The sequence below is a fragment of the Pseudorca crassidens genome, chromosome 6 (assembly GCF_039906515.1).
Source record: "Pseudorca crassidens isolate mPseCra1 chromosome 6, mPseCra1.hap1, whole genome shotgun sequence".
Taxonomy (NCBI): domain Eukaryota; kingdom Metazoa; phylum Chordata; class Mammalia; order Artiodactyla; family Delphinidae; genus Pseudorca; species Pseudorca crassidens.
Window position 1 is genome coordinate 57,833,352 of NC_090301.1, and position 27,460 is coordinate 57,860,811.

Below are 27,460 nucleotides of genomic sequence, written 5' to 3' on the forward strand. Positions count from 1 at the left end.
CACAGGCTTCAGTAGTTTCAGCACGAGGGCTCAGTAGTTGTGGCATGCGGGCTCAGTAGTTGTGGCGCATGGGCTTAGTTGCTCCGAGGCATGTGGGATCATCCCGGACCAGTACTCAAACCCATGTCCCCTGCATTGGCAGGCAGATTCTTAACCACTGCGCCACCAGGGAAGTCCCGAGATTACCTCCCCCCCCCCCCCCCGCACCTACCTCCTTAACCACTCCTTCTCAGTCCTGGAAGGGCATCAGAATCACCTCTAGATCCTTTAAAAACATACATATGTTCAGGCCCCTTCTCAGACCTTTTGAAGTATGATCTTTGGTAACGGAGCTCAGAAATCTGTATGTATAGGAAGCCCACAAATGATTCTGACCTACAGAGATGTTAAGTCAGCACACTTTTCTTTAAAATCTTTGAAAAAAGAGGATACTTCATGCATGCCCTGGTATGGAGTAATCTCCTGGAGGGAGACCTGGAGTACTCAGCCCTCCCACAGGTGAGTCATCACCAGCTAGGTACTGAGGCAGCACAGAGACCAGACTCCATTTGGCCCTTTACTCATCTTTGAAGATTCTACTGTGTTGCCCACTGCTGCTGAGACTGGTATATGTTTAGCACTGCAAATCTTTAGTTATGATATTGCAAAAAATAACATCTTGAAGATGTTTTGACAAATAAATTTGACTTTTGAGTTATTCCTGAGAGAGTTAAAAAGAAAGTTCCAAGGAGTTTCTGAGGAGAGATTGTTCAACTAAGCTTCTACATTGCTGATTTTGCTTTAGGTAGTTACTTGTGCTACTACTTTATCTGCTTATTAGCAAATTGAAGTTTTTCTTCTTCATTTATCCTTGTCTGCTAGAAATGCTTGTCATTTTCCACCCGTACAGGTTCTGATGACTTCACTTTACTCATCCTCTCAAATATTCATCTTTGAACTAAGATGAGCTCTTTATTCATGGGCATAAAGAGAGACGATTAGTAGAAATGGACTCGTGTTTTTCCATTACATTTCTTTTTTGTTTGTTTGTTTGTTTTTGCGGTACGCGGGCCTCTCACTGTTGTGGCCTCTCCCATTGCGGACCACAGGCTCCGGACGCGCAGGCTCAGTGTCCATGGCTCATGGGCCCAGCCGCTCCGCGGCATGTGGGATCCTCCCGGACCGGGACACGAACCCGTGTCCCCTGCATCGGCAGGCGGACTCTCAACCACTGCGCCACCGGGGAAGCCCTCCATTACATTTCTTAATCATGTCTTAGTTCACTATGATGATCCACCATTTTCTCTGTTTCAGAGAACTGTCAAAATTGTCAACTATCATGTATTGAGGGCTATGATTTGTATAGGACAAGTTTAGAAGCTTGAATACCAATAGTTTGTCAAAGGTCCTGTTTCAGTAGAATCATAGGATGTTTTAAGAGACCATCCAGTCCAACATCTATACCGTATCTCTGAGATAGCTTTGTGCCTTCCGGGGGAATTAATGACTTCGTTGTAGCCATTCTGTCTTCAAAGAGCTCTAGCTGAAAGAAGGTTTGTTCTTCAGCTGTATTAAATGCTCTCTCTCTGAACCTTCTAGTTTCAATTCTAGTTTTGTCCTTGGACTTTTGCAGAATCAGTCAAATCCTTCCCCACATAACAACCTTAGGAAACTTAAACTTCAACCTTCAGAAACTTGACGCTGCAGCTAAATTTCTCTTCTCAAGCTACAAAATGAGTTACTCATAAGCATTGTTTTCCAGAATAGACATACCAATCACAACCAAATACGTTATTGAGAGAGTTGGCAAAGACCTGAATCATAATCACTTGTCTGAAACTGGGTCTTTTCCTGTTTCCTTTCCCCTCTTCTAGTGCCAGTTCATTTAATTCTGTTCTGTTCCTGGCCTCTTAGATAAACTTAACTTTACATTTTATTTTATTTGATAAGAATACTGGTGAAAGACAGCAGACTCTTCTAAGAGAGTTATTTAAAATAACTAGAAATTAATGTTTCTGAAGGACGCTTTAAGGTCCAAAAGCCATCTTTAGTAAATGAGTGCACAAAGGCATCCTGCCAAGCATTTGGGGAGATCCATAACTGTTGCAGTGCTTTAAAGCAATTCTGTGATTAGTATTACAGAAAGATAATCTATCATGAAACTACATCATTAAAATAATCTCTGCCTTATCTTGTTTCTGTATTAAAAGTTATCTGTGTTCACTTCAAGATGCTCTTAAATCAAAGATCTTTCTGAATCAAAAGGCTTTTGTAGGCAGTCTCGTCTCTAATTATAAAGTGTTTCATGTTACTAATTTTATTTTTAATTTTTTTTTTTATTTTAAACATTTTATCAAGAAGGCACTTTTTTTTTAAATACAGCAGGTCCTTATTAGTCATCAGTTTTATACACATCAGTGTATACATGTTAATCCCAATCTCCCAATTCATCCCACCCCCACCCCCCTGCCGCTTTCCCCCCTTGGTGTCCATACGTTTGTTCTCTATATCTGTGTCTCAATTTCTGCCCTGCCAACCGGTTCATCTGTACCATTTTTCTAGGTTCCGCATATATGCGTTAATATATGATATTTGTTTTTCTCTTTCTGACTTACTTCACTCTGTATGACAGTCTCTAGATCTATCCATGTCTCAACAAATGGCCCAATTTCATTCCTTTTTATGGCTGAGTAATATTCCATTGTATATATGTACCACATCTTCTTTATCCATTCATCTGTCGATGGGCATTTAGGTTGCTTCCATGTCCTGGCTGTTGTAAATAGTGCTGCAGTGACCATTGGGGTGCATGTGTCTTTTTGAATTATGGTTTTCTCTGGGTACATGCCCAGTAGTGGGATTGCTGGATCATATGATAATTCTATTTTTAGTTTTTTTAAGGAAACTCCATACTGTTCTCCATAGTGGCTGTATCAAATTACATTCCCACCAACAGTGCAAGAGGGTTCCCTTTTCTCCATACCCTCTCTAGCATTTGTTGTTTGTAGATTTTCTGATGATGCCCATTCTAACTGATGTGAGGTGATACCTTATTGTAGTTTTGATTTGCATTTCTCTAATAATTAGTGATGTTGAGCAGCTTTTCATATGCTTCTTGGCCATCTGTATGTCTTTGGAGAAATGTCTATTTAGGTCTTCTGCCCATTTTTGGATTGGGTTGTTTGTTTTTTTTAATATTGAGCTACATAAGCTGTTTATGTATTTTGGAGATTAATCTTCTGTCCATTGATTCCTTTGCAAATATTTTCTCCCATTCTGAGGGTTGTCGTTTCGTCTTGTTTATGGTTTCCTTTGCTGTGCAAAAGCTTTGAAGTTTCATTAGGTCCCATTTGTTTATTTTTGTTTTTATTTCCATTACTCTAGGAGGTGGATCAAAACAGATCTTGCTGTGATTTATGTCAAAGAGTGTTCTTCCTATGGTTTCCTCTAAGAGTTTTATAGTATCTGGTCTTACATTTAGGTCTCGATCCATTTTGAGTTTATTTTAGTGTATGTTGTTAGGGAGTGTTCTAATTTCATTCTTTTACATGTAGCTGTCCAGTTTTCCAAGCACCACTTATTGAAGAGGCTGTCTTTTCTCCATTGTATATCCTTGCCTCCTTTGTCATAGATTAGTTGACCATAGGTGTGTGGGTTTATCTCTGAGCTTTCTATCTTGTTCCATTGATCTATGTTTCTGTTTTTGTGCCAGTACCATATTATCTTGATTACTGTAGCTTTGTAGTATAGTCTGAAGTCAGGGAGTCTGATTCCTCCAGCCCTGTCTTTTTTCCCTCAAGACTGCTTTGGCTATTCGGGGTCTTTAGTGTCTCCGTACAAATTTTAAGATTTTTTGTTCTAGTTCTGTAAAAAATGCCATTGGTAATTTGATAGGGGTTGCATTGAATCTGTAGATTGTTTTGCGTAGTGTAGTCAGTTTCACAATATTGATTCTTCCAATCCAAGAACATGGTATATCTCTCCATCTGTTGGTATCATCTTTGATTTCTTTCATCAGTGTCTTATAGTTTTCTGCATACAGATCTTTTGTTTTCCTAGGTAGGTTTATTCCTAGGTATTTTATTCTTTTTGTTGCAATGGTAAATGGGAGTGTTTCCTTAATTTCTCTTTCAGATTTTTCATCATTAGTGTATAGGAATGCAAGAGATTTCTGTGCATTAATTTTGTATCCTGCAACTTTACCAAATTCATTGATTAGCTCTAGGAGTTTTCTGGTGGCATCTTTAAGATTCTCTAGGTATAGTATCATGTCATCTTCAAACAGTGACAGTTTTACTTTTTCTTTTCCAATTTTTATTCCTTTTATTTCTTTTTCTTCTCTGACTGCCGTGGCTATGATTTCCAAAACTATGTTGAATAATAGTGGTGAGAGTGTCCACATTAGTGGACAGAGTTTTTCACCATTGAGAATGATGTTTGCTGTGGGTTCGCCATATATGGCCTTTATTATGTTGAGGTAGGTTCCCTCTATGCCCACTTTCTGGAGAGTTTTTATCATAAATGGGTGTTGAATTTTGTCAAAAGCTTTTTCTGCATCTATTGAGATGATCATACGGTTTTTATTCTTCAGTTTGTAAATATCGTGTATCACATTGATTGACTTTGCGTATATTGAAGAATCCTTGCATCCGTGGGATAAATCCCACTTGATCATGGTGTATGATCCTTTTAATGTGTTGTTAGATTCTGTTTGCTAGTATTTTGTTGAGGATTTTTGCATCTATATTCATGAGTGATACTGGTCTGTAATTTTCTTTTTTGGTAGTGTCTTTGTCTGGTTTTGGTATCAGGGTGATGGTGGCCTCCTAGAATGAGTTTGTGAGTGCTCCTTCCTCTGCAATTTTTTGGAAGAGTTTGAGAAGGATGGGTGTTAGCTCTTCTCTAAATGTTTGATAGAATTCATCTGTGAAGCCATCTGGTCTTGGACTTTTGTTTGTTGGAAGATTTTTAATCACAGTTTCAATTTCATTACTCGTGATTGGTCTGTTCGTATTTTCTATTTCTTCCTGGTTCAGTCTTGGAAGCTTATGCCTTTCTAAGAATTTGTCCATTTCTTCCAGGTTGTCCATTTTATTGGCACAGAGTTGCTTGTAGTAGTCTCTTAAGATGCTTTATATTTCTGCGGTGTCTGTTGTAACTTCTCCTTTTTCATTTCTAATTTTATTGATTTGAGTCCTCTCGCTCTTTTTCTTAATGAGTCTGGCAAATGTTTTATCAATTTTGTTTATCTTCTCAAAGAACCAGCTTTTAATTTTATTGAGTTTTGCTATTGTTTTCTTTGTTTCTGTTTCATTTATTTGTGCTCTGATCTTTATGATTTCTTTCCTTCTGCTAACTTTGGGTTTTGTTTGTTTATCTTTCTCTAGTTCCTTTAGGTGTAAGGTTAGATTGTTTATTTGAGATTTTTCTTGTTTCTTGAGGTAGGCTTGTATAGCTATAAACTTGCCTCTTAGAACTGCTTTTTTTTTTTTTTTTTACATCTTTATTGGAGTATAATTGCTTTACAATGGTGTGTTAGTTTCTGCTTTATAACAAAGTGAATCAGTTATACATATACATATGTTCCCATATCTCTTCCCTCTTGCGTCTCCCTCCCTCCCACCTTTCCTATCCCACCCTCCCTATCCCACCCTCGAACTGCTTTTGCTGCATCCCGTAGGTTTAGGATCGTCGTGTTTTCATTGTCATTTGTCTCTAGGTATTTTTTGATTTCCTCTTTGGTTTCTTCAGTGATCTCTTGATTATTTAGTAACGTATTGTTTAGCCTCCATGTGTTTGTGTCTTTTACGTTTTTTTCCCTTTAATTCATTTCTGATCTCATAGCGTTGTGGTCAGAAAGGATGCTTGATGTGATTGCAATTTTCTTTAATTTACTGAGGCTTGATTTGTGACCCAAGATATGACATATCCTGGAGAATGTTCCATGCGCACTTGAGAAGAAAGTGTAATCTGCTGTTTTTGGATGTAATGTCCTATAAATATCAATTAAATCTATCTGGTCTACTGTGTCGTTTAAAGTTTCTGTTTCCTTATTTATTTGCATTTTGGGTGATCTGTCCATTGGTGTAAGTGAGGTGTTAAAGTCCCCCACTATTATTGTTACTGTTGATTTCCTCTTTTATAGGTGTTAGCAGTTGCCTTATGTATTGAGGTGCTCCTATGTTGGGTGCATATATATTTATAATTGTTATATCTTCTTCTTGGATTGATCCCTTGATCATTATGCAGTGTCCTTCCTTGTCTCTTGTAACAGCCTTTATTTTTATTATTATTTTTTTTGCAGTATACGGGCCTCTCACTGTTGTGGCCTCTCCCGTTGTGGAGCACAGGCTCCGGACACGCAGGCTCAGCGGTCAGGGCTTACGGGCCCAGCCGCTCCGTGGCATGTGGGATCTTCCCGGACCAGGGCACGAACCTGTGTCCCCTGCATCGGCAGGCGGACTCTCAACCACTGCGCCACCAGGGAAGCCCTTACAGTCTTTATTTTAAAGTTTATTTTATCTGATATGAGTATTGCTACTCCAGCTTTCTTTTGATTTCCATTTGCATGGAATATCTTTTTCCATCCCCGGACTTGCAGTCTGTATGTGTCCCTAGGTCTGAAGTGGGTCTCTTGTAGACAGCATATATATGGGTCTTGTTTTTGTATCCATTCAGCAAGCCTGTGTCTTTTGGTTGGAGCATTTAATCCATTCACGTTTAAGATAATTATTGATATGTATGTTCCTTTGACCGTTTTCTTAATTGTTTTGGGTTTGTTTTTGTAGGTTCTTTTCTTCTCTTGTGTTTCCCAGTTAGAGAAGTTCCTTTAGGATTTGTTGTAGAGCTGCTTTGGTGGTGCTGAATTTTCTTAGCTTTTGCTTGTCTGTAAAGCTTTTGATTTCTCCATCGAATCTAAATGAGATCCTTGCCAGGTAGAGTTATCTTGGTTGTAGGTTCTTCCCTTTCATCACTTTAAGTATATCATGCCAGTCCCTTCTGGCTTGTAGAGTTTCTGCTGACAAATCAGCTGTTAACCTTATGGGAGTTCCCTTGTATGTTATTTGTCATTTTTCCCTTGCTGCTTTCAATAATTTTTCTTTGTCTTTAATTTTTGCCAATTTGATTACTATGTGTCTTAGCGTGTTTCTCCTTGGGTTTATCCTGTATGGGACTCTCTGTGCTTCCTGGACTTGGGTGGCTATTTCCTTTCCCATGTTAGGGAAGTTTTCGACTATAATCTCTTCAAATATTTTCTCGGGTCCTTTCTCTCTCTCTTCTTCTGGGACCCGTATAATGCGAATGTTGTTGCGTTTAATGTTGTCCCAGAGGTCTCTTAGGCTGTCTTCATTTCTTTTCATTCTTTTTTCTTTATTCTGTTCCACAGCAGTGAATTCCATCATTCTGTCTTCCAGGTCACTTATCAGTTCTTCTGCCTCAGTTATTCTGCTATTGATTCCTTCTAGTGTAGTTTTCATTTCAATTATTGTAATGTTTATCTCTGTTTGTTTGTTCTTTAATTCTTCTAGGTCTTTGTTAAACATTTCTTGCATCTCCTTGATCTTTGCCTCCATTCTTTTTCCGACGTCCTGGATCATCTTCACTATCATTATTCTGATTTCTTTTTCTGGAAGGTTGCCTATCTCCACTTCATTTAGTTGTTTTTCTGGGGTTGTATCTTGTTCCTTCATCTGGTACATAGCCCTCTGCCTTTTCATCTTGTCTGTCTTTCTCTGAATGTGGTTTTTGTTCCACAGGCTGCAGGACTGTAGTTCTTCTTTCTTCTGCTGTCTGCCCTCTGGTGGATTAGGCTATCTAAGAGGCTTGTCACCTTTTATTTTTATTTAGGAATTTTTTGTTCTCCTCATTTCCCATTTTTTCTACCCATGATATGCTATCATAAAAGAAATGTTACCTACTAAATATAGAAAATTAGAGAAAGCAAAGCATATAATTCAGCACAAGTACTAATGTAAAATCATGTCTTACTTAGTCATATTGACTTCAGCCAGTTTTAGTCTGAAAAAAGTTCATTGACTTATTATGCACTTTAAAAACTTAGAAATAAGCGTATTAATGTTTATATGCACATAGCATAGTTTTATTATTGCATATAACATTTAAATTCCCAGTTTGATGTATTTGTGATAATTTGTGATAATTTGTGATATCACAAATTTGTGATAATTTTTTGTGATAATTTGTGATAATTCGTAATCATTATTTGTATGATTTCAATTGAATCAATTTCAAATTGGTTGTAAGGTGGTTATATTACTGACTAATCCTTTATTTTGATTATTAGTGTAATGCTGCACTGTCTGTGATTTTGAAAAGACTATTCCAAGTCAGTTCTTAAATAATGATATCTAAGACATCCAAATGCTGTAGTTGGGGAGGAGAAACTTCTCTACCCTCTTAAGTTTAGTGGCTGGGGCCTACAAATTAAACTTACAAAAGAGACATTAACAGGAGAAAAGATTTATTTCATGTGCATTTGGGTAAGGAGGGGCTCACAGCAGGTAAATAAAAGCCCCAAAGAGGCAGTTACACCCAGGGGCTTTTATGCCATTTTAATAAAGGGTGTTAAAGTGTGCACAAGAGACAAAGGAAAAGGGAGTCTAGGCTTCTGAGGGAGGTGGTAAATTGTGGGAAGGTGATTAGGAAATGTATAGTAAATAAGGGTTGTTTAGTAAGGGTTATTATGTAGATTCAAGTCTTCTTGGGTGTCTCTCAAGTCCTTCTGTTCTCCTCCTTCTGCTTTGGGAGAGGAGGACACCTTTACAAGGGGAAATTAAATCTATGCCCTACTTCTAGGCCGAAATGTGGAGGGCAGATTGCTCCTCCTGTGTTTGCTCTTTCTTAATTGCCTTCAGCTCAAAATAATTCTTATGCTAAAGAGGCATATCTTGGGGTGGCATATTCTGATCCCCTTCACTATCTAGATATGAGAAAAAAAGAATTATTTTAAATTTGAGTTTTGTTTGACATTCCCGTTATAAAAATGCAGAAAAGATATAATTGGTGTGTGAATTTTATTTTGGACTTACTGCTTATTGTAACAGTACTGTATTAATCAACAGTGTTTACTTAATTTCTTTTAATTCAAGATTCTTTTGCCTAAAGGAATATAATTATTCAGCAGTATAAGGCCAAAATCAATTATGTCATCAAGATGATTACTTAGGTAATCAGTGGAAACATATTGTGGACTAATGCAGGAGTATCAAATAAATAATCAGTATTTGTCTTGGGTTGTAACACTATTACTGAACCAAACTTGGGTCCACTCACCCACATAGCAAAGCCAACTTATTGACACTGGGTTGTGGTAAAGAGAAGTACAACGTTTATTGCATGGCTAAGCAAATAGAACGGGCACCTCATGGTCAAAAGAACCGAACTCGCTGATGGCTTTCAGGGAAAGGATTTTAAAGGCAGCATTTTGGGTGAGTGCTGCAGGGTGCATGGCTTTCTTCTGATTGGCTGGTGGTGAGGTCATGGGGTGATGTTTCAAGAATTTTAATCATCAACCCTCTGATTCCAGTCAGTCTAGGGTCTGCATGCTTGTGGTCAGCACATAGTCACCATCCTCCATCTGTGTATGGGTCTTAGTTCCTGCAGAACAACTCAAAAATATATGTCAGATTGTTGTGTATATCCTTTGAGGAGGAACTAGGACTCTATTGCTGAACTATGTTTGTTGACTGCTTTTCCTCTGCATTTCTTCACATCCCTAATTAGTAACTGTTTGAGTCTGTTCCTTGGAACTCAGGAAAGGGCCTGGGAGACTGAAGCCTTTTTCTACAAACAAGAAATGGGGGTTATGGAGAAGCTGTTGTACCTGGGAGGGCCCTGCTCAGTTTCAACACCATTGGGCTGCCACACCACTTGGGGCCACCACCAGCCCCTCAGCCTTCACTACTTGTCCGGGATTTTCATCAATGAGTAGAGTGTATTCAAGAACTTTGCTCTTTTTACCTCAGTCACATAGGCCTGATAAAGTATTTTACCTTCAACCACCTGCAAAGATCTCGTGATTTGACGGAAAGACCATGATCTCGTCTTCTCAAAATGTTGGGGGCCCCCATTCTAATGTGTCTGAGATTCCACTGTTAGGTTGTATGGAAGTTAATCTTGATTTCTGTTTTTTTAAAGGTGACGTTCTTTATTAAAACTTTTTTTTACAGACACTACTAAAGTCCCTTTTTTGCTATTCCCTTGGGCCCCTCAGTTCAGTTGCCTCCCAGCTTCCTATAGGTACCATTTGAATTTGGTATATATTTTTCCAGATATCTCTCTATGCTATAAATATATATTATTGCATGTGCATGTGCTTTTCCTAAGTGGTGTTGTACTGTATTACTTATTTTATAGCTTATAACTATACTATTCAATAGTTTGTCTTGGTGACCTCTTCATGTTAGTTCCTGTAGTTCTACATCATTCCTTAAAACCATGCATGTTATTTATACTATAAAGCAGTTTAGTTATTCCCCTATTGGTATATATTTACTTCCATTTTTAAAATGACTGAACAGTGCTTCAGTGAACATTCTTATATATGTTTTCATGTGTACATGTGCGAGTGTTCCTGTACGGTAAATACTGAGGGTTTGCACATTTTTAGTTTGAATAGACACTGCAAAATTGTTCTTCTGGATAACATTTCACCATATAATACTGTAGAACCGTAAATTAATTATTTAAGACCTAAACATTGAATTTTTTTCTCAAAAGCAAAAGTTTGCTTTCAAACAAAAGTAGATGCATGACCCTATTCTAATAAGCTCTGGACCTAAAAATAGAATAGCCATCCTCTGTAGCTATAGGGACCAGCTGGTATATTTTTAGTACACTGAGTTTTATGAGCAGAGAAATTATGCAATAAGACCAAATCAGGTGGAATTTACTTTGAGAATATAAATAACCTGACTACAACCTCAGCAGACAACAGAAGATTCCTGAAGGGTAAAGTATTATTTAAATATAACGTTCAGGAAGAGGTAAAATCGTCTCTCTCCTACAGAAATGAAGATGAACATGTGTTAAAACTGTATTTTCTCACCACAACAAGAGAGAAGCCCGTGAGCTGCAACGAAGACTCGACGCAGCCGCCCCCGCCATAAAAATGTATTTTCTCATGTGATATGAGGGAACCAGGCAGATGTTAATAATCAGTTCAAAGGGAAAAGTCAAAATAGCGTATATTTATAGGAATTCAAGGAATGTTGAGATGAATTGTAGTTAAAGACAAAACCTGTTTTTCCCCTGAAAAGGGGTAGGGAAGAAGTCAGTAAAACCACTACCACACAGGAAAAGTGTGTGTGTGTGTGTGTGTGTGTGTGTGTGTGTGTGAGTTACCTACGTCTTACAGAGTTCCAAAATAGCTCAAAGACAATGATCTGGGCTACATAAGCCAGCAGTGTATGCTATATATCATGCATTTCATTGAAATACAAAATTTATTTATTCAAGACGAATAAATATCTCAAGTTTGCTGAAGCAGTACCAGACCTTGATGACCTGTGGATAGGTAACCTAGACTTGGTAGTCAGGCTCTGTGTAGAGGTGAAGGGAAGACAGTCACTGAAAGGATAGACTTTGAGTTTAGCTTTGGGAACTGCCATATTTAACTAATTCAGATGAGTCAGTGTCAAATAGACAAAGGGTTTGGGCCCTTCTTGCTATTCCTGAATAAGAATCCCAGTTTTACCTTAGGCTCTACCAAGAAACCTTGAACAAGTTCTCTAACCTCTCTGATTTTCAGTTTTCTTCATCAATAAAATGAGAATGATAATACTATCTTAATGAGGATGCAGTAGAATAATTCATCTCGTTGTGAGGATTAAGTGATCTCCAAATGTAATTATAGCACAAACTCAATAAATGTAGTCCATGGTGTCACCCAGGTACCTCCTCGGGAAAGCTTATTCCATTCCCGTCAGGACCCAGTTTAAATGTCGTCTCAGAGAGGTCTTTCCTGACCATCCAACTTAAATACCTCGTTAGTCCTCACTTTTCTGTTACTCATTCTTATTTTCATTACAGCACTTATTTGTGTTCGTTTGTTTTATTTCTTTAAACTTATTTATTGTCTGTCATCATTAGAAAGTCTCAAAAGAGTAATGACTTTTTGTCATATTACAGGTAGGACAATGCTTATCACTTATTTGCCACTAAATAAATGTTTCTTGAATGAACAGGGCAAATATTTTAAGTCTACCCTAGTAAAAATTCCTTAGAATCTATTCTCCTGGACCTTTCTTTAGGTACAATGAGCACACCAGCCATGAAAAGCTAGGGGAGATAAACTGTGGTGAGGGAAGAGCTGATGGGAGAACAGAAGGGCAAGATTATATGGAGATGTTAACAGAATGGAGAATATGGTGTAACAGGAAGGGAGAGGATGGGAGAGAAAGCCACAATCTGTTCTGACACAATCGTGGCATTAAGTTTTTGGATGTTTCATTTTACCTTTTGGATAAAGTGATGTAAGTATTTTTTCAGATTCATAAAATCCTAGAAATGAAAGATAATTTAGTCTGACTCTTTTTACACACACAGTGTTTTATAGATAAGAAAAAGGTCTGAGAGATGAAGTGACCAGTCCAAATGGCACAGTCAATCTGCTGATAGGACTGGGACCCCAGACTCTGATTTTTCTAATCTTATTCTAATTCTTTTTCTTAATATATGCTTTAGTTTGTCACATATTCAGAATGTTGAGTTATGTTCTGAACATTTCCATTTTCACAAATGTCCTTTTTTCTCTTTCCCAATAGGTAGAAAATAGACCAAAGTATTACGGAAGAGAGTAAGTATGGATTATCAGAAAACATTTTGTAGATTGGAATGTATAAGAGAGACAGGTAAATGGATGCTTTTAGTAAAAAAATAAAAGCAAGAGGAAGGAGGTATTCAAGTTTGAATGAGTTAAATTATTTTTCTGATTGTAAATGTAATTGTTGTAGTTGGTGAAAATATAGAAAATAAAGATAAGTGTAGAGAAGAAAATAGCATGGGAAAATGTGTACGTGATAATGTTAAAAGGTGCAAGCCATATATGTAAATAAATAATGCTAGATGTATATATATGAGGAAAAGTATATATTTGATTGTATGTGTTTATTAAGCATATAGATACATATACATACATGTATGCATGTAGTAAGGTATGGTGGTTTATTCTACATTTATACGTTTATTTTCCAAATTTTCTGTAAGTAAATTCATGCTACCCAGAAATAACTAATGTTAACAGTTTGAAATATTATCTTCTGAAGATCTATTTTCTTAATGGTTTTTACAAAATTGAGTTATTATACATATACTTTTTATAGCCTGACTTTTCCATTTAATATTAATAATGAGCATTTTTCTATTTTATGAAAAATGTAATAATTTTTAAAGTCCTTCATTCTTCTGATTATTTTTAAAAAATAGAAATATAACCCTTCGAGGAAAAGAATAAAAATCACCTATAATCCCATCATTCCCCAAATAAAATCATTTGTTTTTCATGGCTGAAGATCATATCAGATAAACAATAATGTATATAACAAATATTTTTAAATTATCTAAAATTCTGTTTAAGTTTTCAGGACTCTTATGAGTAGAACCTAGGTGCTTAGGAGTTGAGGGGAGCCACTGGTGTTCTTTATGGTTATACCATAATTTAGTCATTTCTCTGCTTTTGGCATATAGGTTGACTTTAAACGATAGTATTAAAAGTAACACAGTAAGAAATACCTTAGTGCATTAATCTTTTTCTGGGGCGGAAATTTTGGGTCAGCTGGTATGAATAGTTTTAAGAGTCTTTAAATACCATCATCAAGTTGTGTTCCAAAATTGGTTTCCTTGAATGAGATTTTCTTCTGAATTAATTGGGTTTTTAGAAACAAGGAGATATTAAATTTTACTAACTTTATTAGTTGGTGTCATGTAAACTTAAAATAATATACCAATATACTAATCTAATATATGTGTTATTACCACAGATAGGTTACTGTCTTCTTACTCCTACAGAATCAGAGTGGACCTGGTTTTGAAAGATTGAGGAATTTAAGGAGATAAGAAATTCTAGGAGCCCATTGTTAAACCTCCTTGTTCTAATTGTCATGATTTGAGCGTATGTACTACAAACTGCTTTAAGACTTAAATTGAGAAAGACCGAACCTTTCCCATGAGAAAAATTTCAAAAAGTTGCCACTTGAGCCCTTGTAAAGTTCTTAAATTATTAAGGTGCTATTTCAGGGCCTTTTCAAAATATCATTCCAAATTCAAGGGACTGTTGGGTTTTTTGTACCTTTAAAAGCTACGGTCTCGTGTGAGCAGTTGTTCAATGCAGTTTTCTTTGAGTTAATGAAAGGACATAATATTTGTGTAAGTTCTTTATAAACTGTACATCACCATACGAATATAAGGTGGTTTTATATTTTTAATATTAATCATTAGTTACCACGGCTGTTTTTTAATTTTTCAGTGTTTTATGTCAGAATGTTATAGGTTGACTCTACTGTGTTTGTATAAGGAGTGTGTTATTTTTGTTTACTCTTCTTCCTCCTTTTTTCTCTGTTAATCAAAAATAGGGTTTTAGCAGGGAGTGAAAGCAAGTATTACAGTTGTTTGCTTTTGGCTTGAGTATGCAGGGATGCAGATTCTGCACATTATTGAGCAATCATGCCAATTAAGGGCAACCCAGGGTACCTGGAAAATTGCCAACTTAGACTCGGAGCCAAAATTTTTGGAGCAATGCCACTTGTGTGAAGAAGGGAAGTGGGACACATTGCTGAGTGTTTTTTAGCATGTCCATATGGTCAGGCAGCTACATAAGAAGGGAATTGTCCTCTTGAGACAGGTGGTTGGTCTTCGGTAGATGGATGTGAATTCTGATTCCGTGATTGTTAAATGGATTGGAGAGCTACTTCGGTGCTGTTCTTGTCACCACAGAGAAGCTGGCCCCGGGCCAGGCCCAGAGAAACACAAGCATAGTTAAACCCAACTGCTCCCCTTCAATTTTATGGCAGTACTTTGTCTAGAAATCAACAAGAGAAGGTGGGAGGTTTTGTTTTATCTTGTTTTATTGAAAAAGGTGGAAAGCATGCAGTTTCTGAATTGACTTTGTTTCTTAGGTTTCATGGCATGATCTCCCGAGAAGCAGCAGACCAGCTCTTGAGTGTAGCTGAGGGGAGCTACCTCATTCGGGAGAGCCAGCGTCAGCCAGGAACCTACACTTTGGCTTTAAGGTTGGTCATGGACCTGTAATTATAACTGTGCCTCATTTAAAACCCTCTTAATAGAGGGCTTTCAATTTTAAAAGCATCCAGCATGTAATTGAATTGGTTCTTGTTTTCTTGGGACCTAATTACCATTTTAATAGCTTTGAGACTCTTAAAAAGTTCCTCATGAATGGTAGACTCAGTAATTAAGAACTGAAAAACTTCTAAGGCATTTTTATTGTAGCTGCTTTCTTCTATGTCATCTTACCCATTCCCTCCCATCTGTCCTGCTGTATCAGCTCCCATCTATTTCTTGAATAAGGAAAGGAACTAAAGAGAAAAGACCTTTGTAACTCGTAAAATTAAAGCCGATGTCATTTCTCTTGGGTTGGCTTTTGGTTCAAGCAGCTTTCCTTGGGAACTCCTGGCTCTTTCCTATCTACTGAACTTTGCCTAGCATTTTGGCTGTTCTTAGCTTACAACACAGTGGCCAGAAACAAGTATTTCCATTAACCCTGCAATAATAACAGAGCAATAATACAATAGCACGCTTATCCATTTGGCTAACCTCCTTCCAGGACTCTAACCTCATTTAATCTTCACAACGGGTCTAGGATGTGTGTACAATTTCTATCTCCACTTTACAGATAAGGAAACAGAGGACCTAGAGGTTGAGTAACTTGGCCAAGGTTATACATTTAATAATTCGTGTAGCTGGTATTTGAACCCAGACAATTTGGCTTCAGAGTCTATGCTCTTAATCACTCTACATTGCTGCCTCTCTAGAGTCTTGGAATAATTATCCATTGTCTTTGTTCATTCCTTCATTTGTTAATTCATGCATTCATTTACGCATTGTTTGGAAAAGATTTAAAAGTAGAAACTTTGAAGAAAGAGGTCAAAGAAATAACATTTCTTTTGGTAGCAACAGAGAGAGAAGAGAAAGGTAATATTATTGCTTAGGACTCTGATATGACCACGTCCAACTCCTTCTCCAATCACTTATGCCTAGGTGAGTGAGCAGGGACTGTTCTTACTCTCATCCACCAGATTTATTATTAATCTTTCTGGCAAAAGAATGGTATAATTTAGTATTTCTTCATGCTGAATTCTGAATCAATAGCATACTTGGACAATAGAGCTTGTTAACAGGAGTTCATGGAAATCTGCTTTTATGGAAAATTATAAAGTGTAAATCCCCCTTCAGTTACTTAATTATGTTGCTTTTTCGGGTTTAAATTTTGGTATGTAGGGGAAAAAATCTGGGCTGAGAATTTAAATACCTATTCATTTTGCCACTAAATGAGCTAGACGACTAATTTGGAGCAAATCACAGGTATTCTTGAAGCCAGCTGCTTCATCTTTCTATTCCTAACATTTTATAATTCTAGGATTCTGCAATTCCACATATCCAAATAGATGGTCATCTGAGTGTCTGGGGTAGATAAGCCTTGATGTACAGGCTAGTGGGCCAAAATAAGCAAGAAGGAGGTGGGGTGAAAGGAAACAAAGCAATCTGTATACTCTCTTCCTTTTCCCTTTGTTGCTGTCTCCCCACCTTCTTCTGAGATCACTGGAATTTTAACTCAGTTTCGCCTCATTGCAAAGTTCAGGTACTTTCTATTATACTACATCGCCTCATAATGTGGTCATCACGCTGTTTTTTACTGAATAGCACCAGCAAACGCCCTAGGGCCAAGGATTCAATGTGGAGAAAAGTAGCACCCAGATCTTCCAAATTCTTCCTCATTCCCACCCTCTCACCCTCTCTCATGCTACTCATGACTTTATAATCACTCACTGTCCACTTTGGCCCAGGAAATCCTAGAATTGGATTGAAGAATAGAGCAACATGGGATTGATGACAGTGCTTTTAATGTATAGGTCTGGGGTAACATGCAGCTTTCCTTTTGTTTTTGAAAATCATCATAAAGTTTTTACATGGAATAGAAATAGTGAGTAAAAGGGCTTGTAGTGGAGGTAGGGAATTTGTGAGTATGCGTGAGTAATTTACATGCTGAAATATGATTTTCTTTGTTTTAAACTAGATGTATGGTAGGGAGGTGTTAAACAGAATGTGAAATAGAAGTTGTATTGATATATCTCTTAATCTTATCTGATGTTCCCCATTTCAACTAATGATTCTCCCAGTTAACATCAGTCTGTTTTTAACAGAATTCATGATCCACTGCGGTAGGGAGGCAGTTTGAATTTACAGCAATCATTGTTTATTATGCATTTGCTGTGTTAAACAAAGGCCCTAAAATTAGGAATAAGTCCTTGATTTCAAGTTGTTCCATAGTCACCTCAACCTCACAATATGTCCAAAACCGAACTCGATCAGTTTTCCTCCCAAATACGCTGAAACACCTGTATCGCTTTAATAGCTGGTGACACTGTTATTTAGCCAGTTCACAAGACCGAAAGCAAGACATCATTTTTCTTTTCTCTCAGTTCTGTTTTAAGATGTTTGTAGGCCTGGCCTTATTCATTTCGAGGCCTCCATCTTACACCATATCAAACACTATATCCCATATCAAATATATATATTTTGCTGTTAACTTCGTTTTTTTAAATATAAATTGCTTTTGAAATTAACTTTAGATTTCCTTTTATGTTTTGGAGTCACACCTTTTTATTCATATTTTATACCTTTTCATAGACTCTGGAAAGCCCAAGGTACTGTACCTATATTATCTAATGGTTAAAAGAACTTTTTCTTCTTGCTCATCTCACACAGCCAAGCCCAACAATCTTTTATTTCTTAAGTAATTTTCAAAATTTCCCCTTCTTGGGGCTTCCCTGGTGGCGCAGTGGTTGAGAGTCCGCCTGCCGATGCAGGGGACACAGGTTCGTGCCCTGGTCCGGGAAGATCCCACATGCCGCAGAGCGGCTGGGCCCGTGAGCTATGGCCGCTGAGCCTGCGCGTCCGGAGCCTGTGCTCCACAACAGGAGAGGCCACAACAGTGAGAGGCCCGCGTACCGCAACAACAACAACAACAAAAAATTTGCCCTTCTTTTCAATCAAGCCACCTCCTGGATTAGTTTCATGAGGAAGTTACCTGTATCCAGCCTTATCCCCTCTAATGTATCTTCCATGGTATCATGAGTGATCAATCTTAAAATCTGATGCAGTGATCAGCAAAGTCGTAATGTTGAGTAGGACACAAGGTTTCAAAGGCCACACCTCCCTCTGTCACTGGCATCTCCCCCATACCTGGGGAAGCCTAACCTTTACTGATGATCTTTGTGTATAATGTGAGGTATCAGTTCGGCAAGGATGTATTGTATATGTGGTGTCACAGTATCAATTGTTTGCAGTCAGCAAGGAGATTTTCATTGCATGGCATGGAAGGTCGTCTGTGGTTGACATCTCACTTTCTTCTTCACCATCATCTTCTCTTACACGCCATCTCAGCCTGAATTTCTGGCCAGGCCTTGTCCTGCTTTTCTGCCTTGCCCACGTGGACCCCTTGGTTCACAACAAATGATTGTTGCTCAAAGTCTTTTATACAATGAAACACTAGACAGACATCCACATAGTTGGAGTGTGCAGTTGAAGATAAGATGCTCTCCCAGGCACTAGATTATTCCTCATGAAGCATGAAGTGTTTCCTATGACTTCAGGGTTTTCTGTATGTTGATTTTGACAACATTTGTATTAGTTATAGTTTAATGAGGTATCATGGCAAGTAACCTAAAATAATTTAGCTGCAAGTAACCTAAAATAATTTAAGAAGTTTTGTAGAAAACATTTTTCTTTGTATGATTTTCATAGTTTTAGAACTAATTCTTTTTAAAAAAATTTTTATGTCGTTCTGTAATTTTTCTCACTAGAAGGAAAAATTGTTCAGTGTTGTACATATGGAGTGACAAGTGAAGAAGATAGGACTGTGCATGTTTTGTATTATCCTTTTTATTAAATGTTAAGTGTATACAAAAGAATAGTTATAAGAAATATAAAATTATTAAATATCATGATACTATAACTGTAGGTTTATTCATCATAAATTATTTCCTGAATTTTCCAAATTTTTTTTCCTCTGAGCTTCTCACTTCCTGACTTTCATCTCTCTGAACTTCAATTTGGACATTTTCTATTGACCTGTCTTCCAGTCCACTAGTCCTTTATTCTGCTCTTTTTGATCGGCTGTAAATCCATTCATTGAGTTCCTAATTTCATATACTGTGTTACTTAGTTCCAGAATTTCCATTTACTTTTTTTTTTTTTAAGATTCTAATCCTCTGATGAAATCGTTTCCTGCATTTTCTCCATCTTTTCCTATATATTCTTGAACTATAACCTATCAAAACAGTTGTTCACTATAAGTAACTGTTAGAATTACATAAGCACCCCATGAATTCTTGGAAATAGTGAAATAAGAAGGTGAAAAGACTAGTGGAGAGCTAGTGTAAGTGGTCATGTGAAATGACCTTTTAAATATTTGGTATCTGTTTTCTCATTGCCACCACTGTACCTGATAAGAATCTGGATCTTATCAGATAAAAATCTGGTTTTCTTTTCCTGTTTTAAAAGAAGGAAGAAGGTTGGAGTGAGGAGGGAAAATGGATACCAGTTACACAGTATAGCATCATCAAAAACAACAGCACATCATCCCAAAATATTTACTTTGTAACTATGAAAATAGGAATTTTCTTCACATGGTAGAAACCATAGCAAAATCAAATAAAAGAGAACCTGTTATAAAAGAGAACCCATACAGATTGAAAACATCAATAAGAAATAATATTACATATGATTTAGGAGCTTTTGTTGAGCTTTTGAATTCTGCCAGATATTATCCAGTGGGTCAAAAAGGAAGACATTTAAGCTGCCTCATAAAGGTAGAATATAGGTTTGCCAGGTAGAGGATAGGATGTGATTATAAAAAAACGAGCATTTGGGGAAGAAGAAAAAGCCAAGGAAGGAATATATAGAACAGCATGGAACATTTGGTGTATGGCAGGCTGCTAGGACTCGGGGGTGCAGGAAGTTTTAGCAGTAAGTATGCCAGGAAAGGCTGGTATTTCATGCTTAAGAATTTGGACTTTATCTGTAGGAAATGGGAGTCACAGAAGACTTTTAATAGAAGAGAGTAATGGTTGAACATTTGTAATTTTAAAAGATCATTGTGGGAGCAATAAGAATAAATAAGTGGATAGGGTGGTGGGAATTAAGTTTTACCAGAATTATTTGGTAATTAATTTAGTAAGTAGTTTTCCTTGGGCAATGGAAAAGTGATCTTCAAAAGAGATTCTAGATACCATATAGATTTTAAAGGGTTCCCTTTGAGGAGAAATGTTAACTCCAAATTTGGCAACCCTAGGGACATTTCTGTTGAGTCTGACTCATTTTAGCTTCTTTAAACTTGGAGAAGAGCAAGATGACACATGTGTAAGAGTCTTGATAATCTCCAAGTCCTGTGTCTAGATATTCCAGAACAGATTTTGGAAATATTCCAGAGAATGTTTCATACCCACAGTGCTTGGCACTTCCTGTTGATTTTATGCTAACCATAATGATAAGAATTATTTTGAAGAATTTTAGGTACTGGAAAACAAATGAGAATTAAAAAACTGAGAAAGCATGATGTTTGGACATATATTTTCTTTAAACAATATTTCTTATTTGATAAGTTCTGAAGTATACCCTATGTTAATCTACAAAATAAAATTCATTATACAGGACAGTATGTAGAGTATCATACTATTTAATATACGTGTGTGTGTGTGTGTGTGTGTGTGTGTGTGTCTGTCTGTATGTATAGGGTATATATGTAAGTAGACAGCTGTCTAAAAGAATGATTGCCAGTGTTCATAGTGTTGTCTCTGAGTTTGAACTTAAAGGTGATTTTTACTTCTCTGTACCTTTGTGAGTTGCCTGATTTTTTTTTTCACAATGCCATGTGTATCATTTTTACAATCAGACAAAAAAAGTCAATAGGGTTATTTTCATTTTGGGAAAAATTGAAGACACTAGCTGCAACCTTGGGTCAAAGTGAAAGACAGTACCTCCTAAGTCTTTGAAGATATGACTCCCAAGTGAAATGTGTCACCTTATTTAAATCATTGATCAGAAGGAGAGGGACAGCCTTGGGGGCAATAGAAAGGGAAGTCACAGGGGTGTGTTCTAGAGTCCAGGGTCTGTGGGAGAGGGGAGTCTTGACCAACATTGGCAGTGCTATCTCTAGTATGGAGATGCTCATAAAGGAGCTGTGTGAGTCTCCCTGCCACTAACCATAATCAGTTGGGTTTCTTTGATGCAGTATTTCTCAGAGCCTGTGAGCATTTTTAATAGAACTATGCTGCATTTCCCAAACTCATTTGATTATGAGACCCTCTTTTTGTGGAATCTCTCTGTGAAACACTCTTTGAGAAATAGTCTATTAAACATTCGATTCACTCAGTTCCTCTTGCTCTGGACTCCATGTTCACCAAGTAACTTTCTTTTCTCTTCTTTTCTTTTCTTTTTTTTTTGAGGGTCTTTTTAAACTATTTTAAAAATTGAAGTATAGTTAATTTATAGTGTTGTGTTAGTTTCAGGTGGACAGCAAAGTGAGTCAGTTTTATATATATACATGTATATATATTCCTTTTCAGATTCTTTTCCATTATAAATTATTACATGATATTGAATATAGTTCCCTGTGCAATACAGTAGGTCCTTGTTGTTTATCTGTTTTATATATAGTAGTGCGTATATGTTAATCCCAAACTCCTAATCTATCTCTCCCCATAGCCCCCACTATCCCCTTTGGTGACCATAAGTTTGTTTCTATGTCTGTGAGTCTATTTTTGTTTTGTAAATAATTTCATTTGTATCATTTTTTTAGATTCCACATATAAGTGATATCATATGATATTAGTCTTTCTCTATCTGACTTACTTCAAATCTATCCTGTTCCATTATCTATATGTCTGTTTTTGTGCCAGTACCATACTGTTTCAATTACTGTAGCTTTGTAATATAGTCTGAAGTCAGGGAGCATGATTCCTACAGCTCCATTCTTCTTTCTCAAGATTGCTTTGACTATATGGCGTCTTTTGTGTTTCTGTACAAATTTTAAAATTTTTTGTTCTAGTTCTGTGAAAAATGCCATCGGTAATTTGATAGGGATTGTATTGAATCTGTAGATTGGCTTGGGTAGTATGGTCATTTTAACATGCTGATTCTTCTAATCCAAAAACCTCGTATACCTTTCCATCTGTTATGTCATTTTTTTTTTTTTTTTTTGCGATACGCAGGCCTCTCACTGTTGTGGCCTCTCCCGTTGCGGAGCACAGGCTCCAGACGCGCAGGCTCAGTGGCCATGGCTCACGGGCCTAGCCTCTCTGCGGCATGTGGGATTTTCCTGGACCAGGGCGCGAACCCGTGTCCCCTGCATTGGCAGGTGGACTCTCAGGTGCCACCAGGGAAGCCCTGTTTGTGTCATTTTTAATTTCTTTCATTGTATCTTACAATTTTCAGAGTACAGGTCTTTTGCTTCCTTAGCTAGGTTTATTCCTAGGTATTTTATTCTTTTTGATACAGTGGTAAATGGGATTGTTTCCTTAATTTCTCTTCCTTATATTTTGTCATTAGTGTTTAGATGCAGGATTTCTGTATATTAATTTTGTGTCCAGCAACTTTACTGAATTCATTGATGAGCTCTAGTAGTTTTCTGGTAGCATCTTTAGGATTTTCTGTGTATAGCATCATGTCATCTGTGAACAGTGACAGTTTTTACTTCTTCTTTTCCAATTTGGATTCCTTTTATATCATTTTCCTCTCTGATCACTGTGGCTAGGACTTCCAAAACTATGTTGAATATAAATGACCAGAGTGGGCCTCCTTATCTTGTTTCTGATCTTAGAGGAAATGCTTTCAGCTTTTCACAATTGACTATGATATTAGCTGTGGGTTTGTCATATATGGCCTTTATTATGTTGAGGTATGTTTCCTGTGTGCCCACTTTCTGAAGAGTTTTGTTTTTCTTTAATCATAAATGGATGTTGAATTTTATCAAAAGCTTTTTATAATCTTTTGAGATGATCATATGGTTTTTATTCTTCAATTTGTTAATGTGGTGTATCACATTGATTGATTTGTAGATATTGAAGAATCTTTGCATCCTTGGGATAAATCCCACTTGATCATGATGTATGATCCTTTTAATGTACTGTTGGAGTTGGTTTGCTAGTATTTTGTTAAGGATTTTTACGTCTGTAGTCATCAGTGATGTTAGCCTGTAATTTTCTCTTTTTGTGGTATCCTTGCCTGGTTTTGGTATTGGTGATGGTGGCCTCATAGAATGTAACTTTCTGATTAATGGCTTCTGATGTGGTTCATCTACAGGGAGAAAAAACTTAAAATGTATAGGCTGACTCTTAAGAGCCTTTGAGTTATTTCTCACTTTCAGTTAATAAATTAGAACTAAATGTTGGGATTAAAGGGGAGAAAAGAAGGAAAATTTACCAGGTTTCTTCTGTTTGGTAAGTCAGATAGACACCCTCCCCATTTTTAAAAATTTTTTTTTCAGACCCCTTTTGGATAAATGAACCTAAAAGACTTCTTGTTAAAGTGTCCAATTGATAGAGGAAAAAAATCTTAAGACGTAGTTACCTCACCAGTTCTTTTTCTTCCTGTTTTCTGATTTTTTCCCCCGTACCAAAAAAGGTTTACCTCCTATCCTAAGAGTGTTCTGAAACATGTACTTATGGCAACCAAGCACTGTTTCTATGTATTAACAAAAATTCAGCCTTTTTCTTTTTTTCTAACTTTATTCCCAAGCTTGGCTTTTGCATGTGTTGTATCTTAGTCTTTTTTTTTTTTTAACTTTTCCCTTCTTTTAGTTATAAATAACATACCAATTCACCCATTTAAAGTGTACAAATCAGTGGTTTTCAGTGCATTCACAAAGTTATGCAACATAATCAATCTTAGAACATTTAATCACCCTAAAAAGAAACTGCATACCCATTTACAGTCATTTCCCATTTCTCCCAACCCTCCCAGCCTCAGGTAACCATTAACCTACTTTTTTATCTCTGTAGATTTATACGTCCTGGATGTTTCATAACAGTGGAATTGTGTATAATATGTGTTCTTTTGTGAGTGGCTTCTTTCCCTTAGCATATTTCCAAGGTTCATCCATGTTGTTGCACATATCAGTACTTTATTTCTTTTTATTAATAAATATTTGAATACTGTTCCAGTATTTGGATATATATCATATTTTGCTTATCCATTCATCAGTTGATGGACATTTGAGTTGTTTCCACTTTTTGGCTATTACGAATAATGCTACTATGAATAATGCTGTGTACAAGGCTTTGTGTGTACATATGTTTTTATTTCTCGTGGGTATATACCTAGGAGTGAAATTGCTGGATCATATTGTAACTCTGTGTTTAACATTTTGAGGAACTGCCAAATTTTTTTCCAAAGTGGTTTTACCATTTTATAATCCCACCAGCAATGTGTGAGGGTTCTAATTTCTCCACTCCTCGCCAATACTTTTTATCATGTCTTTGATTTAAACAGTGGGTGTGACATCCTAGTGGGTGTGAAGTGGTATCTCATTGTGGTTTTGATGTGCACTTTACTCTCAAATGGTACTTCATTTTTCAGATTTTATGCACAGCATGGTTTTTATTAACTGATGTTCTTTCTATTCAAACTTCAGTTCCCTCTCAAAAAGTATGCATCTATAGCAATGGGTTTAAAGCAGAAGGTAGAGAAATCAAAAAAGCGGATTTCAAGATATTTTTGGGTTTTGCATTTTTAAGGCACAGCATAAGGCAGATTCCACCAAGCAGTTCTTTTAGGGTGGAATTGAGTTTCAAGTACATTTTCTGGCTAATCAACAGGAACTTTGATATAGGAGATAAAATTCCAACTCTCTGGCTGTCTACTCTGAAAGAGAAACTGGAATCTGACTTGTGTATCTATCTACTTTAAGGTGCAGTAGGAGACATACCAGGTTCTTTTAATGTAAGGTCTGTTTCTTGGTAAACAGAGACAGCTCCAGAATGTGTTGATAACGTGCCTCCTTTCCTATGAACGAGTTGCGTACCCACGTATTTTATTAATGGGCCTACTGGGTTTTTTTTTTTTTTTTGCGGTACGCAGGCCTCTCACCGCTGCGGCCTCTCCCGCCGCGGAGCACAGGCTCCCGACGCGCAGGCCCAGCGGCCATGGCCCGTGGGCCTAGCCGCTCCGCGGCATGTGGGATCCCCCCGGACCGGGGCACGAACCCGCATCCCCTGCATCGGCAGGTGGACTCCCAACCACTGCGCCACCAGGGAAGCCCAGGCCTACTGGTTTTATACATATGATAATAGTTAATGTTTACTGAATATTTACTGTGTCATGCACTGTGGTAAATACCTTATGTGGATTATCTTTCAGTATTTTCTAATGCTTTTTCCTGTGTGGCACCCATTGAAAATTATGCTGTTACGTGGCACACTGAGAGTAAATGCAGGGGGCTGACTGTGGCCAAATGTGGCCAGTGCCAGGACTTGAGCTGCATTAGACCGTCCCGGCCTCTGAAAGGGCTGACAGATTTGATATCGTGTAGCCTCTAACCTCTGTTCCTGACAAACAGGTTGGAAAACTCAGTTTTATCTACAAAATACGCCCATGGAGTAGATACTATATTTTCTGCGTTTTACAAGAAAACTGAGGCTTAACTTGCTCAAGAAGAAAAAGCTAAGACACAGAAAATATAACCTGTTAAAAACAACATCCAAAATAATAATAAAACATGTAGCACTATGTAAGTTGAAAAGGGGTGTGGCACAAGAGTAAACCCTTAGCTTTTAAGTCAGTAAATTTTTAATAAAGATTTTTAAGTTATCAATATAGTACCATTTTTAAGCAGATAAACCTTTGTTTAAAGCCTTTAAGGATGAAATTTCCTCCAACTAATTCTCAAGGGTTAACTTTCTACCCCTCTCTCTCCAAAAAGAGAAAAGCCAAATTAAGTATATGTAAAGTTTAATTATTTAAGCTAAAATTACATTATAAAATCATTTGGTGATCATATGTGCTTATAAAAATAATTTTGTAGTGAGTTTGGACAACTTTTCAGAGAAAAACAGCAGTAATAATCTGTAAAAATAATAGTATACTTTCATCCATGTCATTTATCACATCTCTGTTATGACTATGAAAACAATGCATGGCTGTTGTAAAAAAATATTTTTTTCAAATAAGAGAATTGTATATAATGATAAATTACATTACTTTCCCTCCACATACTTCTAGTTCCACTCCATAGAGATAATGCCATTCACAATTATTTGTCTATCCTTCCAGAAATTGGTTGTGCATAAAATATACATATATTTTTATGGCATGTATGTACATTGTATTTTATTATATGTGACAGTTATTTGGTAGTGGCTAACCATAGCAGCAAAGATCATCTCTAGTCTTTCCAGAAGTTTTGCCCTGTTGTCTGCCTGGCTGTATAGTTATGTAATAAAAGCCATCAATACCTTGTTTATTTAGTCTTAGCTGATGGTTGGTAGTTTAAGAACACGTTGAGCTATATTCTGTGAGTTTAGCTTCGGTTTCTATGATAGGGGTTGATGATTGGTAGTAGAATGGGCAACAAGATGATAAAATGGGCTCCTTCCTATTATGTAAATGCATTTGTGATTTAATTTATTATGGCTTTGAGTTTAGAATGCTGGTAAGATTCTATTAAGGAATTCCTGAGAGAATGTTACTTAATCTTTACAACTCTGAGATTTAGTATGAAGAAACTATTGCTACTGTATTAGAAAATGATAAAATGCCATGAAGTAGGAAATGTAATTTGCTAATGATTGAAAAAAACAATTTCTAATTGAATCTCGGATCATTAGGTTGACTTTTAAAGTGAACCCAGCCAAAGAATTCCTGGGTAAAGTCATGGTACAGGGGCTTTCACGTTTTTAAAATATGAAAATTAGTTGAAAGCTTTTTTCATGTTTAGGAAGAAGGATCAAAAGGAACTGGGGAAAGATTATGCTTCTGGTAGGCGTTGACGTGTAATGTACTATGTGTTCTCTTGATCTGGTAGCTCATGATAGGTTTAGTTGGTTACCATGGTTTCATTTCATTTCCTGCAAGCCTCTTTGTTGTGCTATTTGGAATAAGTGGAAAATAGTGTTCCGCAGAATAATTTTTCAAAAATGCTTTTCTGCTTCTCTTAGTTAAGCTTGTGAATCACTTTGGGGACATTTTCTGAATATAAGAGTAGGTGACAAAACACATAACAACCATAGAA

The 27,460-nt window shown here is 36.9% G+C and overlaps 1 protein-coding gene across 3 annotated transcripts in view; it reads left to right on the plus strand.

Moving 5' to 3' along the window:
• The window catches only part of CHN1 (chimerin 1), a 176,501-nt gene that overhangs the window by 53,499 nt on the left and 95,542 nt on the right, over nucleotides 1-27,460 (plus strand). For 2 of the 3 annotated variants that reach the window (XM_067741479.1, XM_067741480.1), the window contains 2 exons: nucleotides 12,765-12,796; nucleotides 15,114-15,227. The exons of the other annotated variant lie outside the window; for it this stretch is intronic. In XM_067741479.1, the coding sequence (XP_067597580.1) occupies nucleotides 12,765-12,796; nucleotides 15,114-15,227 (146 nt within the window). The remainder of the gene's footprint in view (nucleotides 1-12,764; nucleotides 12,797-15,113; nucleotides 15,228-27,460) is intronic. 3 annotated transcript variants of the gene reach the window in all.